This window comes from Cydia splendana, chromosome Z (genome assembly GCF_910591565.1).
Source record: "Cydia splendana chromosome Z, ilCydSple1.2, whole genome shotgun sequence".
NCBI classification, from domain to species: Eukaryota; Metazoa; Arthropoda; class Insecta; order Lepidoptera; family Tortricidae; genus Cydia; species Cydia splendana.
Genome location: NC_085987.1, coordinates 32,955,708 through 32,972,982, shown reverse-complemented (window position 1 = coordinate 32,972,982; position 17,275 = coordinate 32,955,708). Strand labels below are relative to the sequence as shown.

Sequence of the window (17,275 nt, the reverse complement as noted above, 5' to 3'; positions counted from 1 at the left end):
TGATGCTGCTAATCTGGTTGGACCGGATTGATTTCAAAATATAACTCTCTATGATATGGTACGCTCAGCGGTTTGGCTGGTAAGTGCACCTTAAGGGCATTATAGCTGGATTTCCACTGTAGATGAGCAAAGATTAATTTACTGTATTAGGCGTGTAAAGTCTATCCCAACAAAAACATAAATGTGAAATGAGAGCCAAGTTCAATATTAAGAATATGTGTTGTTGTTGACTCGCTGACAAAAGAATTGAGATCTATATGGGTGCCAAGTTCTGTGCTGTGTAGAAAATCCTGAAATTATAAAGGATTTGTCTTGGCTAGTTTTTACGTATAGGTTATTTATTATATTTGACTAGGTACGTTACTTTTCTAAAATGTGGCTTGTTGGTAAAATCTAGCCAAGACAAATCCTTTATAATTTCAGGATTTTCTACACAGCACAGAACTTGGCACCTATATACATCTCAATTCTTTTGTCAGCGAGTCAACAACAACACATATTCTTAATATTGAACTTGGCTCTCATTTCACATTTATGTTTTTGTTGGGATATCATTACTTTTTGTACAGAAATTACTATAGTAAGTATTCTATTCATCATGAAAGCAGTTTGCCTAATCTGAAAAGGAGACCCTCGCTAACGCGTGGTCAATTGTCAAAAAATTACAGTTTTCAGATTTTTTCTTTTGTATACGCCTAATAATCTACCTTGATGCCAAATATCAAGTTTCTAAGTCATCTAGAAGTGGGTTAGGTTTTTGGTCTATAAGTATTAATTTTTTTTTCTATCGAAATATCAATAATTTCGAGTTTTCAGATTTTTCCCTTTATATACACCTAATAGTCTACCTTGATGCCAAATATCAAGTTTCTAAGTCATCTAGAAGTGGGTTAGGTTTTTGGTCTATAAGTATTAATTATATTTTTTCCATCGAAATATCAATAATTTCCAGTTTTCAGATTTTTCCCTCTATATACACCTAATAGTCTACCTTGATGCCAAATTTCAAGTTTCTAGGTCATCTGGAAGTGGGTTAGGTTTGTGATCTATATGTCAGTCAGTCACAAAAATGCCAGTTTTTACACGTTGATTTATCAATAACTGTATGAGCTATGTTTATGAAATTTTGTATTTTGGACAAGCTAAGGGGCTTGAATACATGTGCCAAATTTCATTTGTGTAGGTTAAGTAGGTTTCAAGTTGTGAAGGGGTCAAAAGTAGCTCGAAATGGTTCGTGTAATATTACACACGGTTGCTGCGTCGCCAGTTCTTTTTTCTTTGAACTTGGCTGGACACGCTGCCGCGTGTCTAGATCCCCCTTATTCATAAAACTTTACGGGCCTGATTTAGTTAAATTATGTTTTATCCCTTTCTTACGAATACATAAGTCAAAATGACAGATAAAGACAAACGATTATTAGTTAATTGAGGTTTGTAGCGCTTTTGTGAATAAGGAGTATATCGTTCGCCTTAGATTTACTATGGCGTACTTGATCTTCGAAAAGAGGACAGACTATTACTTATCAATGAAACTTTGGTGTAAGGTGTAAGTTATGAACGTCTGATAACAAAAAAAAAACAACTGTCTATTGTTTGACTGCTACAAGTTGTAATGTGTTGGCAGGCGGGTCGACTGGTGGTGTACGGGGACTCGTCGTGCCTGGAGGGCGGCGCGGCGCGCTCCTGCCACTGGCTGCTGCTGGCCGGGCTGCAGTACGCGCTGGCCGCGCACCTGCCCGCCGCGTTGCGGGACGCAGCCGCGCCCCGCGCCCGCCAGCGCGACGTGCACATAATACCATCCGGTGAGTCGACTAGTGGTGCACGTAATACCCTTTCGGCGAGTAATGCCTCGGCCATGAATCGCACGTCCCCAAGGTGCAGGCTCGGCGCTGACGCCGACTGCCACCTGTTTTAAGGCTTGTTTTAGTGTGACGCTGATGACCACATGTTGACAGGCTAATAGGCCACAGTAATATGTTGTAATGTCCACTATGTCCAGAGAGCGTTTTAGAATAACGTCGTCAAAGCGCGAGGCTGACGCATCCGTTGCCGTAAACACCGCGCGTAGGTGCCGTGCAGCGGTCAGTGCTGACCGGTTCAACATGTCATTACATATACCAAAACCAAAGTAAAATAGACCACAGACTTTTTTAGCTTCCTGGCAGTCGCAAACATTTCTAACATGTGGGTTTTTTTACCTCATTTGCAGATTTGCCTAAACGCGCGTCGGGCGGGCGCCTGCACGCATACTCGCGCGTGCTGGCCCCGGACGAGAGCGGGCCGCGGCCGGCGCCGGAGTGCCCGCGGCGCGAGCCGCTGCCCGCGCGCGCCGTGCACGCGCCGCCCGCCGCGCGCACGCTCGCGCCCCGCCACCCGCCCACCGACCCCAGGACTATCGGTACATATGCGGCCGTGCACCGTCGTTCGTAAGGGTGGTATTCCATCTGTCTAATATATTGGTGGTGGAGTGAGACGCAATGCACATTGGACAAAGAAATTGGACAGGTGGAATACCCAGGACTGTCTTAAACTATGCGGGGGCCCTTGGGCACATAAGAATTTGGGGCCCTTTTGGAAAGTAAAGAAAGCAAATTAAACTAACATTTTTCTACTATGATCTTCTATTTATTTTGAATAATCAAATATACTGTTACTGTCTGTCCTTCGGAGCCCGCTGAGATCGGGGCCCCGTTGGGGCACGGGCGCCGTGTGCCCTTATGGTAAAGACGGTACTAGGAATACCACTCTAACGCGTACGATGTTGCGGCAATTTCAGTACATATGTGTCAAATATGTGGAGGAAAGCTTACATTCGTCAGAGTAAGCGCGCTTTGAACCGACGATGCTCACTTGCGCCAAGATTCTTACCTGTTACAGTGGTGGCCGAATGGATCTGACATCCGACTTTCAATCTGAATCCTGTCTCGTACTGATGAGTTTTTGGAACTTACGTATAGAGTATTTAAAATTTAGTTGCACAATGTACTATTATGGCATTAGCTGAACTATATCACTGTTTTATATTACATCAACAGTGGGCGGCTCAGAGACAGAGGGCACGGAGCCGGCGGCGCGCGCGTGGCGCGGTGCGGGCGCGGCGGCAGCGCGCGGCGGCTCGGCGCCGGGAGCGCCCGCCGCGCCGACGCTCGCCAGCCGCGCGCTCACTCTACTCGCCGTCGCGGCCCTTGTCTACTGCCTCACTGCCGCCTGGAAACGCTGCGGCCGCAAACTCCGCCGCCGGAGACTCATGTCCTTAGCCACCTAGCACAGGCACGACGATACAACGCGGAATAAATTCATCGGACGACGTTCTAACTGAGGGTGCTACCACACTCTCGTTAAGAGAGATACGGGTAATGACGAGCCACACTCGTAACTACTACTGATGCAAAAACGATGGATGAGTGGAGTTTTGAGATATTTGTACTATCTGAACACGTGATGTACCTACATTATATTGATCACTTTAAGAAGTGAGACTAACATGGTAGTAACGAATAAACGATGTCAATTATTGTAGGTGACATCAAATTCTGTTGCAATAGAGGCCGCCACACCGCTAGTACGCTGGCGCCGCTGGTCTATTTGTCGGTGATACTGGATTGTCTTTCCGTGATGGGACCAAACTTGGAGGAACTTTTATTGACGAGTGAGTTGTTAACGTTAGACTTCTGTGATTTTATAAGTGTCGGAACCCTTAAGGTGTAGATAGATAATTTTGTATAATATTTTTGCTGTGTATCGGTTAATAGTTTATGAACTGTTGACGTTATTGGTGTTGAAGTGTAGATATAGAAGATCATTAGACAATTTTAATACTTTTAATAGAGAATATTTATTGAAATATTAAATATTTGTTTGTATGCCACCATCATTAAATAGCTCACGTTAGTTAGTGTCACCTGGGGCCTATTTCTCGTACGTTATTAGACTGATAATATTAGTCCATGAGCTAATACTTTTTACTAGTTTACAAGTTTGCGTTTCTCGAAGCTACACTTGTAAATTATTAGATACTAGTCGCCAACTAATAAATATTAGCTAATAATAACAAGAGTAAATACTGTTTTGTTTCACAAAAGAGTACGCTAATAATTACACTTGTAAATTACATGCGTAAAGCTATTAAGCTCAAAAGGCTTGTAAAAACTATTAGCTAAATTTATTAGTAACCCATTTGTGAAAATGTGGTCAGATTCCGACAGTTCGGAGGACGAAATTATAGTTATTCGTCGCCGAAGAGTTTTCCTTCCGAGGAATAACTACGAAATACTTAAAACGAAATACGAAAAGGGGCCATTGAATTTAATGAAAGGTTCCGGTTGCCTAGTGTGAAACTGGAAGAACTGATTTTAGCCATTGGGCCTGGTTTTGAAAGACTTACGGAAAAGAAAGTCAAGCTTTGTCGTCGAAGTTAATGATTCTTATTACTTTACATTGGATGGGCACTGGAGCCCAATACCACGCAGTCGTCGTTATGCACGGTATTTCGAAAAGTAGTGTAGGTATGTCGTGCTGTAAATTCAGTGGTGAATTCTATTGTGCAGGAAATGTTTCCAGATTTGGTTAAATGGCCAGAAAATATGGATCGGATTGCAGAGAGATTTTACAGACTAGGCTGGCATGCCCATGGTTGCCGGTGGCTTAGATGGTACTTTAGTTCCTATCGATGCCTCAACATAGAGTTTTTTTAATTGGCCAAATGGCAAGGGTGGTGGTGCATTAACCCAAACTACACCAATAATATTATTAGTCCGCTACTATTAGTGACTAGTCTAGTAAAATTATTTGAGAAACATAAAATATTAATACTTGTAATTTTTACACTAGTAACTAATAACTAATAAACTCATAAACTAATAGTTACGAGAAATAGGCCCCAGGGGTCCATTTCCCGAACGGTATTAGACTAATATTATTAGTCCACGAACTGTCAAATCGTATGGGTTACCATGACAACACACTAATATAATTTATTAGACTAATACCGTTCGAGAAATGGGCTCAAATCAGAGCGCTAACTCTAGCAATGGTCTTTGTAGGTAAGCTTGTGGGTTGTCAAGTAGTACGAGTACCCGAAACTTAAAAAACATTGTTGCTGAAGATATGACTTTAACTACCTATAGCGGAAATGTGAAATGTTTTAATCAATTCCAAAAAGGCCGACTATTTTCAATTTATCCGATATTTTTATAGCTTTTTAACCGATTTCAAGATTTCTAAGGAGCAGGGTCTCCATTCGTCGGTATCTTTGTGTTTTTTATGTACTTACGCAGTCCGATTTCCTGAGTGACCTGAAGACTACTGGGCAGATTTGGAAAATGCGTTTTTATGCGTGTACCGACACGAGCTACGCTCGTTTTTAAATCCTACTTACAGTCTATATTATATGGATCTCGAAAGAAAAATAATAATATTGAGCAGTAGTACAGTAGTAGAGAAAAAGTTCCCTCCTTGCATAGAAGTTTGTATGTAGAGAGGGTACCTTTTCTGTGTAGCTGAGCGTACCTACCTACATATGCGTTCAGGCGAAAGAGTATGATTCAGCCACTGACATATATAATTTCGTAAATGATGACATAGTTCGTTTTTTAGCATTAGAAAAAAACTAAGTAGGTACGCAGGTAGGTAGGATCTTAACGTGTCTTTTAATTGAAAATCAGTAACTATTAAGTACTTATGAAAGCAAAAGAATGTAAATAATCGTATATGATTCATAATAGGCTAGATGACAAATTTAACCAAATTTTTATTTATGGTATCAATCGACCAGGTTTGTTTTTCACAAATTTGGACTTATTGTATCCTTAATATCTAAACAATTTATCTATTTACATAAAAAATATATTTCGCAAGTAGCAAATAGTAGCAAATTATAAATGAAATGTGTTATTTACTAATCCGTCAAGTGGACGGAAACTGACACCGGACGGAAAACTGACGCAATTACCCTATATGTAGTTGCTATACAATCTTTCAGGACCTGTATTTTAATATTTTTGTATTATTTCCGTAATATATATTATTTTAATATTTACATTATTATCATAAATTGCTCATTTGCTACCTATCTATTGTACTAGATTTTGTTATAAAAATCAACATGTGTCATCATCCTTTCATCCTAGTAATCCTATTGTTACATATTTATCAAAAGTGTTTTTCAATAAAAAGACACGTCAAGATTGTTTTGTTTATCTTTTTTGTAATGCTAAAAAAGCGAACTACGAGTATTAGTTGCGTTAGACTGCATGATTGGCACGAATTCGTGAGTGACACTGACACCGCTGAACTAGTACCATTCTAAATGCCCGTAAGGCCCGTCCTTAGATATAATGTCAATGGGCAAAAACCTTGTCAAAATTAATACAAATGAAATTTCACCACACCAACGCAAGGAAAATGCCAACTGTAAAACATCAAACAAAATGAAATCAAATCAAATTTAAATGAATGTTATTAGATATTTATCATCCAAAATCATCATTTTAAAAGTCCATTCTATCAGACTGTCTATCAGCCAACATGACATGAGCAAACAGTTCAAAATTTGCATAATATTACTTTGCCTCACATGTGGATAAAATACAACTTTCTTATCAGTTTTTGCAGTGCAAAGTAAGCCTTTCCGAACTGGTGTGGTGAAAATGAAATTATAATATTTGAACATTAAATCAGTACCCTTCAAGCCTTTTCTTCGTGGTTGTAACTAGAATGCTTCATAACACAAAAGTTTTTATTTTAATGTAATGTAATGTAATCTAAAAATGTCCAGACAGAAATGACATACGAAACGGCAAATAGGCATAGAGTTATCTATCACCTTTCATATATTTTACGCAACTGAGCCTACAACTGAGTAAACGAAGGGTATTTTTACTAAATAAAAATAGGTAAATAATAAATGTATGCTGCGTTTCAGTTGTATCAGTATTCTTTGTTTACATGTTTTTGGATATTTTTTAAAGGATACTCCATAACTTGTATTTTATATTTTCTTCAAATCATTTGTAACAAGATTTATTCACAAGCAACCTAACACTTTTTCCCAAAAAAGCGGGGTACGCTAACGAGGTTCAAGGTATGTAGGGTCATTGCGTCAGTTTACTGTCCAGTGCCAGTTTCCGTCCACTTGGCGTATTAGGTACTTGCCTATATATTCAAGAAATGCCTATGATTTGAATATATACCTATACCTGTATATCCAAATGATACGCAATTCTTTATAGCAACTACGCCAAATGGACGAAAACAGGCACTGGACGGCAAACTGACGCAATGACCCTATATATTGTATAGTATAACCAAAGATTAATTGATTGTATAAGATGGGTAAAGACTAATGACGTTATTCACAAACGCGCTGCGAGCCTGAACTAGCTATTAATCGTTTGTCTTAATCTGTCACTTTGACTAGTATTTGCAAGAAAGGGATGGGGTAAACCATACATTCACTAAAGGCATAGTCTAATAAAACATGGTCTTCTCTTCCCACAGTGACACAAGCCTACGTCGCAATAACATTGCCACTTTATATAGCGCTATCGCATATTATCATATAGCGCTGTCGCATAATGACGTAGGCTTGTGTCAGTCACGTGACCACGAAAAGTCGGGAAGAGAGTGCCAGGCGGAGTATATTATTATACCATGACTAAAGGCTTGTAAAGTTTTATGGATAAGGTAGGGGGTAAGAAAATATACAGTCACCACTACCCTCAACAAATCAATCTATTGGCTCCTTGCTGTCATTGTAGTGTACAAGTTTACTTTAGCTTTACAAAACGTGATCTATAAAGTTATACATATATGTATGGGAATGAGTTATTTAACCCTATTACATTTGCAGCATTTTTATACATACATTTGAAATGAAATAAAGTAGTTTTATTTAGTCACCTACGTTGCACACCTGAAACCGCAGTAGTGAAGGAACTTTTCGATTATTATCTTTTTATTCAAGAAACCCGGTGTTACCTATATAGATGTACTTAGTGCATAATTGTTTTCCTTCGACAAAGGATTTGGACAGATGGAATACTACCCTATAATAGTTATACCTAACCGTATTGATTTATTAGGGAAATTTTACGCAATTCTTTGTAACAACGTCAAGTGGACAAAAACTAGAGCTGGACGAAAACTAGCGCAATAGCCCTATTATAAGCAGGGACCGAATACCGGCATATTTTTCATACAAATTAACCGGTATTCAATTTCGGTATCGCGGTTGTTTATAACATAAGTATATATATTTTTGCATTTCATTTAGGTAATCTGATCAACCATTATCCTTACCTAAATAAGTAAATACTATTCTATAATATCAAAGAAATATTGTGAATGCTATGAGATATTTTGATTTATAGTTATACCGGTAACGATCCCTGATTATAAGTACCTAGAAAGATAAGTTTGTGCTCTGTCATTCCTTTTGAAAGATGGACATGACATGATCATCCCGTTCGGTCATGATTTTATCACTACGTCGTTACGTCATCTTGCCAATTTCTTTTAATAATTAGTTCCTTACTAAGCTTGATATCAAAGTTCGCGCGCGGTATATCCCCGCGCACGCGAATTTCATGCGGAAGTCATACTATACGACCTCTTTCACGAGCATAGTGAACTCGTCCAGCAGTGTTGCCAACTCGGATTATGAAAAAATGCTAGACTAATGTCTAGATTATGCTAAAATTATGCCAAAGCTTTTTGATATATGCTAAAAAAAATGCTAAAATGTCACTTGAAAATAGACACTTAACATAATATGGTCTAAAAATATTCAGTAAAAAACACCGTACTTTGTCAGTAGAAAAAGGCGCCAAATTCATATTTTCTTTGAGATGATAATCCTTCTCGCCTACTTTTTTTTAATTTGCCGCTTTTGTTTACTAACGGAAATGGCTTGACAGACTATAGTTACGACGGTTACGAGCCTGCTGTTGTTTGGCAATATAGGCTGGCCGCAGACGCACGCAGTGCTCTATCCCACTAATATGTAATAGTGATAGACAGAAAGCGCTTCGTTGTTGGAGCGCAAACGATTGGCATGTTCACTAGGCCCCCAGAAGAGCTAAACTTACCTAATGATTTGGTTATTAAATTAAAAACAAAAATTGGCAACTTGGCTAGGCACCTTGGGAGCGTAGCCAACATGCCAAACGTTTGCGCCACGACAACAAAACGCTATTTCTGTCTCTCTATCGCAATAATATGTAAGAATGATAGAGACAGAAAGCACTTCGTTGTCGGAGCGCAAGCGATTGGCATATTGGCTAGGCCCCCTGAACAGCTAAATTTACCTACTGATTTGGTTATTAAATTAAAAAACCTCTCTATCGCACTAATATGTAAGAGTGATAGAGAAAGAAAGCACTTCGTTGTTGGAGCACAAGCGATTGGCATGTTGACTAGGCCCCCAGAACGGTTAAATTTACCTGATGATTGGATTATTAAATTAAAAACAAAAATTGGCACCTTGAGTGCGCAGCCAACATGCCAATGGTTTGCGCTACATCAACGAAACGCTACCTCCGTCTTTCTATCGCACTAATATGTAAGAGTGATAGAGACAAAGCGCTTCGTTGTCGGAGCGCAAACGATTGGCATCTTGGCTAGGCCTCTTGACCAGCTAAATTGAACCCAATGATTTGGTTAGTAAATTAAAAATAATACGGTTACTGAAACTATGCGTTATGCGACAGTCAGTTTGTAAGATTTTATTCCATAAAATAGGTATGAATTAGACAAGAGACTAACTACTATTACATCTACTATACGTAATTAGTACCTATACGGTCTAGGCCCCCAGAACAGCTAAATTTACTTAATGATTTGGTTATTAAATTAAAAACAAAAATTGACATCTTGGCTAGGCACCTTGGATGCGTAGCCAACATGCCAATCGTTTGTGCTACAATAACGAAACGCCATCTCTGTCTCTCTATCGCATAGAGGCAGAAAGCGCTAAAAACACCTAAATTGTACCTAATGATTTGGTTACCTATTAAATTAAAAACAAAAATTGGCACCTTAGCTAGGCACCCAATCGTTTGCGCTACGAGTGCTACGACAACGAAACGCTATCTGTCTCTCTATCGCACTAATATGTAAGAGTGATAGAGAGAGACTTTGCGCAACTCTACGGAGCGTCAACGTTTGGCATGTTGGCTAAGCACCCTAATCGGATGATAGAACTAGATAGTGTATAGCGGAACTATTCAATGTGTACTATACCTAAACTAAAGTAACAAATATCAATTCAATCCGACTTTTGAATAGAAGGAATGAAAATCAACTTACAAAATATGTATAACCAATTGTACTACAAAAATTAACTTAATTCTAAATAACATTCTAATTGAATAAAACCTTAGTTAGAATAGGCCCACTTCTAGAATAATTATTCTGTTTTTTATTCCGCATTTAAAATAAAAGTCACATGATTTATTCACCTTAATTTTATTCTAAAATAACTAGTGCAAGAATTATTCTAATTCAAATCGATTTGAATAAGAATAAAATTTCTGTTTTTATTCTTATTCTTATTCAAGTTAATTTTTGCCCAACTCTGGTGCCAAAGCGAGTGAAAATATGCCAGATCTGGCATCAATTATGCCAAGTTGGCAACACTGTCGTCCAGTGTTGAGTGCGAGTGCTAAAGTGCCAAACCAACACAAACGTCAAAAAACAGCCACAGAAGGTCGATACGCGTACGTACGGACGTACGCACTTTGGTACACACACACTGGAACTTCACAGTAACTAACGAACGTCAGATCAGACGCTCAGACGTCAGTATTGTCAGTAACCGTGAGTTCCTCGTTGTGGATAGACACCCGTCTTGTTTTACGCGGCGATTACGAACGCAATCAGCCGCGATGTCGCGTGTTTACCAACCTACCGATTATGTTGTCGAAAAGTCGCTATTGCCGTCTTTTGAAAAATACAAAGAAATGCATAAACAATCATTAGATGATCCTGAAAAGTTTTGGTCTCAAATAGCGAGCGAATTCGATTGGCAGACTCCGGCTCAGCCCGGCAAATTCGTATCGTACAATTTCGACCTGAATAAAGGGAACATTTTTGTCAAATGGATGGAAGGGGCAGTCACTAATATTTGCTTCAATTTATTGGACCGGAATGTGAGGAATGGACACGGGGACAAGATAGCTTATTACTGGTAAGTTAAGCACGGATATTACTTTACGTATGAGTACCTATATGTATACAATCAATAGTCAGCTGAGCGAATGCACCACGGAGACGGCGCGCGAACTTATTGATTTTTCCTTACCTTACATCACTCCTCTTGGCCCAATTGCCTGTTACTAAAGCCCCCTTAATACAATATTATGTAACTAACCCACAAAATACTGTCTAATTCATCTCGCGTCGCGTAGCGAAGTAATTAATTAAACATTCTACCAAACACACCTGTGAAAATGGGAGCCAAGTTCAAAATTAAGTATAGTATATGTAAGCGTGGTTGTCGGCTTCACCTACAAATTAATTGAGATATAAATGAATGCCAGGTTCAGTAGATAGTCAGATAAGTAGACAACTTAGGATAAATTGAAGGTTATTGACTTGGCTAGTTTTTACCAACAAACCAAAGAGTGGATAATTATGATGACCTTACTCTCCTTACAGTATAAAAACAGAAACTTGCATATACCATAGGAGAAACATTTCTTAGCCAAAATGTAGATGACTTTCCAAGTCAAATCTTGAAGTTGAACTTTTCCTAAAGGCCTGTCCATACAGAATGATCAATTTAACATTTTCGTCAGAAAAAAAAATTGATCTTAATCTCATCGTTTGAGATTTTTATTCCTGTACTGGCTGTACTTGTAGTGTAAGACGATATTACTTACCAAATTTTCTTAGTTCTAGGTTAACGGGAAGTACCTTATAAATTTTGTTTCCCTTGAGAGTGTCGAAATCTACGTTTTATGCGGCATAAACGGCCGTATCTTTCTTTTACGTTAACTTAAGGGGCCCACTGATTAACAGTCCGCCGGACGGTATAGGCCTGTCAGTTAGAACAAAATTTTGACAGTTCCGAACAACTGACAGGCCGATACCGTCCGGCGGACTGTTAATCAGTGGGCCCCTTTATACAGCTTGAAGAGAACGTAGACCTGAGTATATGGTTTAAATTTCAAACTCATTACATTGACGGACGGACAACAAAGTGATCCTATAAGGGCCCTCATCACGCTCTCATTGACCCATAAAAAAATCCAGTATGTAAGTAGGTATATCAAATTATAAACTTCACTGTTATTTATGTCTGGTTTGTATTCACGCATAAAGTTGTGCAAGTCGCGGAAAGTTTGCCGTTTGGAAAAGTCCTTGGAAATTTCAGGATAGTTTCAAGGAAACTGTTGGTTTTGAAAACGAGAAACTTCGATTCTCTTCAATAATATGAAAATTTTCCGAAATAGTCCCCATATTAATGTGGAAATTTATCAATTGGGGTTAATTTACGAAGGCACGTCAGTAATTCACTCAATTCCATAGCTGGACGCAATGGTAGGATTGATAGATATTATAATATAAGTCCAGACGAAGAAATTGCTTCGTCACTTCGTGTACTTATAACCATAACACACGGCTTCTGCGATGCGCAGTTCTTTTTTCTAGAACTTGGCTTCACACGCTGCCATGGGGCGAGTTGGGGCCATCTGAGATGGCTCAAGGGCAAATTTGTAGCGTGGTAAAGAGGCATCACTATAGTTAAAACATTATTGGTAATAGCCAATCTACCCTCGAGAACGTAGCTCTAGCGACTCAATTCTGGACTTTCTGGACGTACGGCTAAGGCAAGCTAGAGGCAGGGCCTTCTGCTTTTGCTTCGCACGTGCATGGTTACAAGACTCCCCCTAGGGACGCTCAGGTGATTAGGTACATGGAATGGAATCGCTACTCAATCTACCGTTATCTTTACTTAATCTACATTGACTGATTGCACCCGTGAAAACCAGGTGGCCCATAATTATAATTTAACCATATGGAAACTAAGAATGTAGGTATAGAGCGCCTGTAGCCTAACGGTAAGTGTCCGACTTTCATCAATCCGGGGACTGCGGGTGCGGGTTCAAACCTCGGCTCGTACCAATGTACCAATGCGTTTTTCGGAACTTAATATGTACAGTCAAAAGGTAGGTATTAAATATCGGGACGGATAAAGTGTCAAAAATATGTACACACTACCGTGTAACTATGAGCAATCAATTCGTATATAGGTACATACATTGACGTGTATATTTCAGGACTGGCCTTACGGGCAATAAGAATGGGGCCAGTACAGCGGTGTGACACCGCTACAACGCGATTGGTTGATGAGTTCGCATCACGCACGCGATTGGTAGATGAGTTGGCATCACGCGCGCGATTGGTCGCAACTAGTTGCGTTAGACTGCACGATTGGCTCGAATTCGTGAGTCACACCGCTGAACTAGTACCATTTTTAGTGCCCGTAAGGCCAGTCCATAGATATAATACGTCAATGGGTACATATTTTTGGCACTTTGTCCGTTTCGATATTAACCTTAACCACCTTACATTAAGATATGATGTAGTATGTATATACCTTAACTGTACGATATATTATTTGATATTTACCAATCGCTTTTCGGTGAAGGAAAACATCGTGAGGAAACCGGCCGCGTAGCCAACATGCCAATCGCTTACGCTCTGTAGCGATCGAAACGCAACTGTCACTGTCGCACGAATATGGAAGAGTGAAAGAGAGAAGCAAAGCGTTTCGTTGTCGAAGCGATAGCGATTGTAACCTTGGCTAGGCCGGCCGGACTAATCCCAATAAGGCATAGTTGGGTCCAGAGGGGGTTGGAAGGTCAGATGGCAGTCCCACGTTCGTAAAAAATAGTGCCTACACCAAATCTGTCAAGCGGAGTCCAGGCTCCCAAGAACCGTGGCAAAAAACCGGGACAACGCGAGGAAGATGGGATACTAAGAATTAAGAATGTATGTATGTTACTTATCTATGCACTTTTAAATGTATCCCGATGTTGCCGCAATTCTAGGAACACTTCTTATCTCTGATAAGTCTGATCCCATCAAAAACATAAATGTGAAATGAGAGCCAAGTTTAATATGTATTAAGAAAATACGGCGGTGTTGACTTTGCCGTAAAAAGAATTGAGATCTATATGGGTGCCAAGTTGGAGTTCGCTTGGGATGTAATTAAAGTTAAGGATTTGACTTGGCTAGTTTTTACGTAGCCTATTATATTAGTCTATGTTATTTTTAACCGACTTCAATTTCATAGAAGGAGGAGGTTCTGTATTCGGTTGTGGCTATTTTTTTTTCTTTTCTATGTACGTTCACCGATTACTCCGACATCCGTAGTCCGATTTGAGTAATTATTTTTTTGTTTGAAAGGAGCTACCTCCGAGTTGGTCCCATTTTAATTTGGTTCTGTTCTGATGATGGGATCCATGAGGAATTGAGGGAACTCCTCAATTTTTAAAGGCACATGCCTGGTGTTTTTGGGCGTTTTCTTAAGCAACTCGAGCATTTTCTCCCGAAAACCACCAATTTGATGAAGTAGACCTGATGATGATGATTATTTTGATGATAATGATGATGATTTCTTTAAATGTAAGTATGTTTAGCGATTACTCCGGCAGCACCTGTGATCCGATTTGAGTAATTCTTTTTTTGTTTGGAAGAAGTTACCTCCAAGGTGTTTCCGTATTATTTTTGGGTCTGGTCTGATGATGGAACCCATGAGGAATTGAGGGAACTCCTCAATTTTTAAAGGCACGTGTTAAGTGATTTCGGGGTTTTCTAAAGTAACTCGAGCATTTGCTTCCGAAAACCACCAATTTGATGTACTGCAACTGTAGCCTTACCACGAGTTTGTCATTGACATATTCGCTAACGTCTTATGCATCTAAATGTAACTTTTTATGCATCTCGCTCACACTAAGGTTAGTACGAGCGAGATGCATAGGAAGTAAGTTACACACATGCTAGCGAATATATCAATGTCAAACTCGTGGTAAGCTGGTAAGGCTACTGATCGGGGGTTAGGGTTAGGAGTTAAGGGGTCAGGGATTAAGGGGTCGGGGAATGGCGGTTGAAGGGTTGCTGGTTCAGGATCGAGGGGTTCCTGGATCAGGGGTTGATGTGCTGTGAGGTTGAGTGATCGGGGGGCTGAGGGATTGGGTCAGTGGCGGGGCGGGCGGATGGATTTAGTTGACAGGAATTATAATTTCCCGACGGACTCGAGAAAATTCCTGATTACATATTTACTAAAGTAATAGGTACACGAATTTAGTGTTAAAAATGATCTTGTTTTTCATTCATGCGTCGCGCTCTTAACAACGCGTTAAAACTAAAAATGGTAAAATATTTTTTTATTACAAAAAAAATGACACCGACTTCAAAAAGGATGAAATAAAATATTATCCTTTTTTATGTCTATGCGTTACCAACTGATATGTTTGAAGTCGGTGCCAAGCCAAGTAGTAACAATACCAGTCAAAAATAATCAGCTTTATGGCTATAAATCCCATTAGAACTGTACTAATAACTATTATAAATGTGTAAAGAATTCTGTCTGCCTCTTTGTCGCCTTTTCATGGCTAAACAACTGAACGGCTTTAGGTGAAATTTGGCAAGAAGGTAAATTCCTTGAATTGTTTTATATTTTGAAATGTAGTCCTCTGGATAAGGGACGGGAAATAACTCAGTCCCAATCCCACACTTGCGTGCTATAGACTGTTTGAGCATTAGTAAGAAATGCTCTTTAAAAAATACGACGGCAAAAAAATGCATTTATATTTACACTAATGTGCCGACAAACATCGTACAGTCTGCACCAAGATGGTTTGATCGTGTGTTTTGAGGTGTGTTTTTAGGTCCAGTCGACGTCAATGATATGTTTACACTTTTGCACATTACTCCTTTGTAATAAGGCGAAAAGTGTAAACATATTTTTAACGTCGACTGTACCTACAGAAAGTACGTTCATTGTCGTCGTGTAAGGCAATCCAACGTAGGTAAATCCTTATCGAATCGCACCAAAGTCATGGTATGCTTCAAAATTTGGCTTGGCACCGACTTCAAACATATCAGTTGGCAACGCATAGACATAAAAAAGGATAATATTTTATTTTATCCTTTTTGAAGTCGGTCATATTCATGAAATTTCGGGTTCTAATTAGCCTCAAGGGTCTTAATAAATGAACCAAAATTAATATGTTTATATTAAATAGATTTTGAGTTACGTAGGTGTTAACGTGGCTCCAAATGGTTCGTGTATTATAAGTAACCTGCGACCCGCCCCGGATTCGCACGGGTTAACTAATTATACACTTCCTAAAGAATCAAATAGGTGAAAACCGCATGAAAATACGTTCAGTAGTTTTTGAGTTTATTGCGAACAAACATACAAACACAAATAGACAGACGCGGCGGGGGACTTTGTTTTATAAGGTGCATGTAGTCATATAACACACTGCCGCTGCGTCGCCAGTTATCTTCTTTTGAACTTGGCTTGACACGTAGACGCTGCCACGTGTAGATAAGCACGTGATACGAGATGACAATCTGAATGTTTCTCTTGGCTGTTAGTTATTTGACTTACTTATCTCTATTGTACAGGATCTGCAACTTAGGGTGCTATTCCACCTGTCCAATTTCTTTGTCCAATGTCAGTGCGTCTCACTCTCTAGTTCAGTGGTGGGCAAACTTTCTTCAAGGGGGCCAGAAAGTTTAGGAAATTTAAGTGAAGGGCCAGAATTGTAGCCATAATTTATTTTGATTTGCTATAATCGTGGGCCAAAGCCATATACTAATTATTTCATAGGACCGGCGGCGGGCCGGATAAAATCCATTCGCGGGCCGGAGCTGGCCCGCGGGCCGTACTTTGCCCACCACTGCTCTAGTTAAAGCAAAATATGGGGCGCAATACACATTGGACAAAGGAATTGGATAGGTGGAATACCACCCTTAGACGTATATAACTTTTCTTGCCATTTTGTATTGGCGGCAAATTTGACAGTTGTTGCATGAAAATTATTTTGTATTAGTATATGTAGATACGACAAATTCGTTATGGATCGGTTTTCGCTTGAACAATGTGTTTTAATTATAGTTAATCCTGTAAGAAAATTGCTTCTAATCCAATTTCGAAAAACGGTGATTGATTGGCCACCAATATCCCCAGATTTAACAGCTCAGGAACTGTCAGGACCTGGTCAGGACTAGGGTTGCCAACTTTTTTTTGGTGGAATAT

The 17,275-nt window shown here is 39.5% G+C and overlaps 2 protein-coding genes across 2 annotated transcripts in view; both read left to right on the top strand.

Moving 5' to 3' along the window:
- Window positions 1-3,866, top strand: part of LOC134804914 (membrane-bound transcription factor site-1 protease) — a 38,849-nt gene extending 34,983 nt beyond the window's left edge. Inside the window, exons 18-20 of the mRNA XM_063778235.1 lie at window positions 1,625-1,802; window positions 2,210-2,398; window positions 3,036-3,866. Coding sequence (XP_063634305.1) covers window positions 1,625-1,802; window positions 2,210-2,398; window positions 3,036-3,265 — 597 coding nt within the window. The 3' untranslated portion in view covers window positions 3,266-3,866. The remainder of the gene's footprint in view (window positions 1-1,624; window positions 1,803-2,209; window positions 2,399-3,035) is intronic.
- Window positions 3,867-10,798: 6,932 nt separating this feature from the next.
- Window positions 10,799-17,275, top strand: part of LOC134805349 (acetyl-coenzyme A synthetase) — a 32,382-nt gene continuing 25,905 nt past the window's right edge. Inside the window, exon 1 of the mRNA XM_063778684.1 lies at window positions 10,799-11,185. Within this exon, the coding sequence (XP_063634754.1) occupies window positions 10,884-11,185 (302 nt within the window). The 5' untranslated portion in view covers window positions 10,799-10,883. The remainder of the gene's footprint in view (window positions 11,186-17,275) is intronic.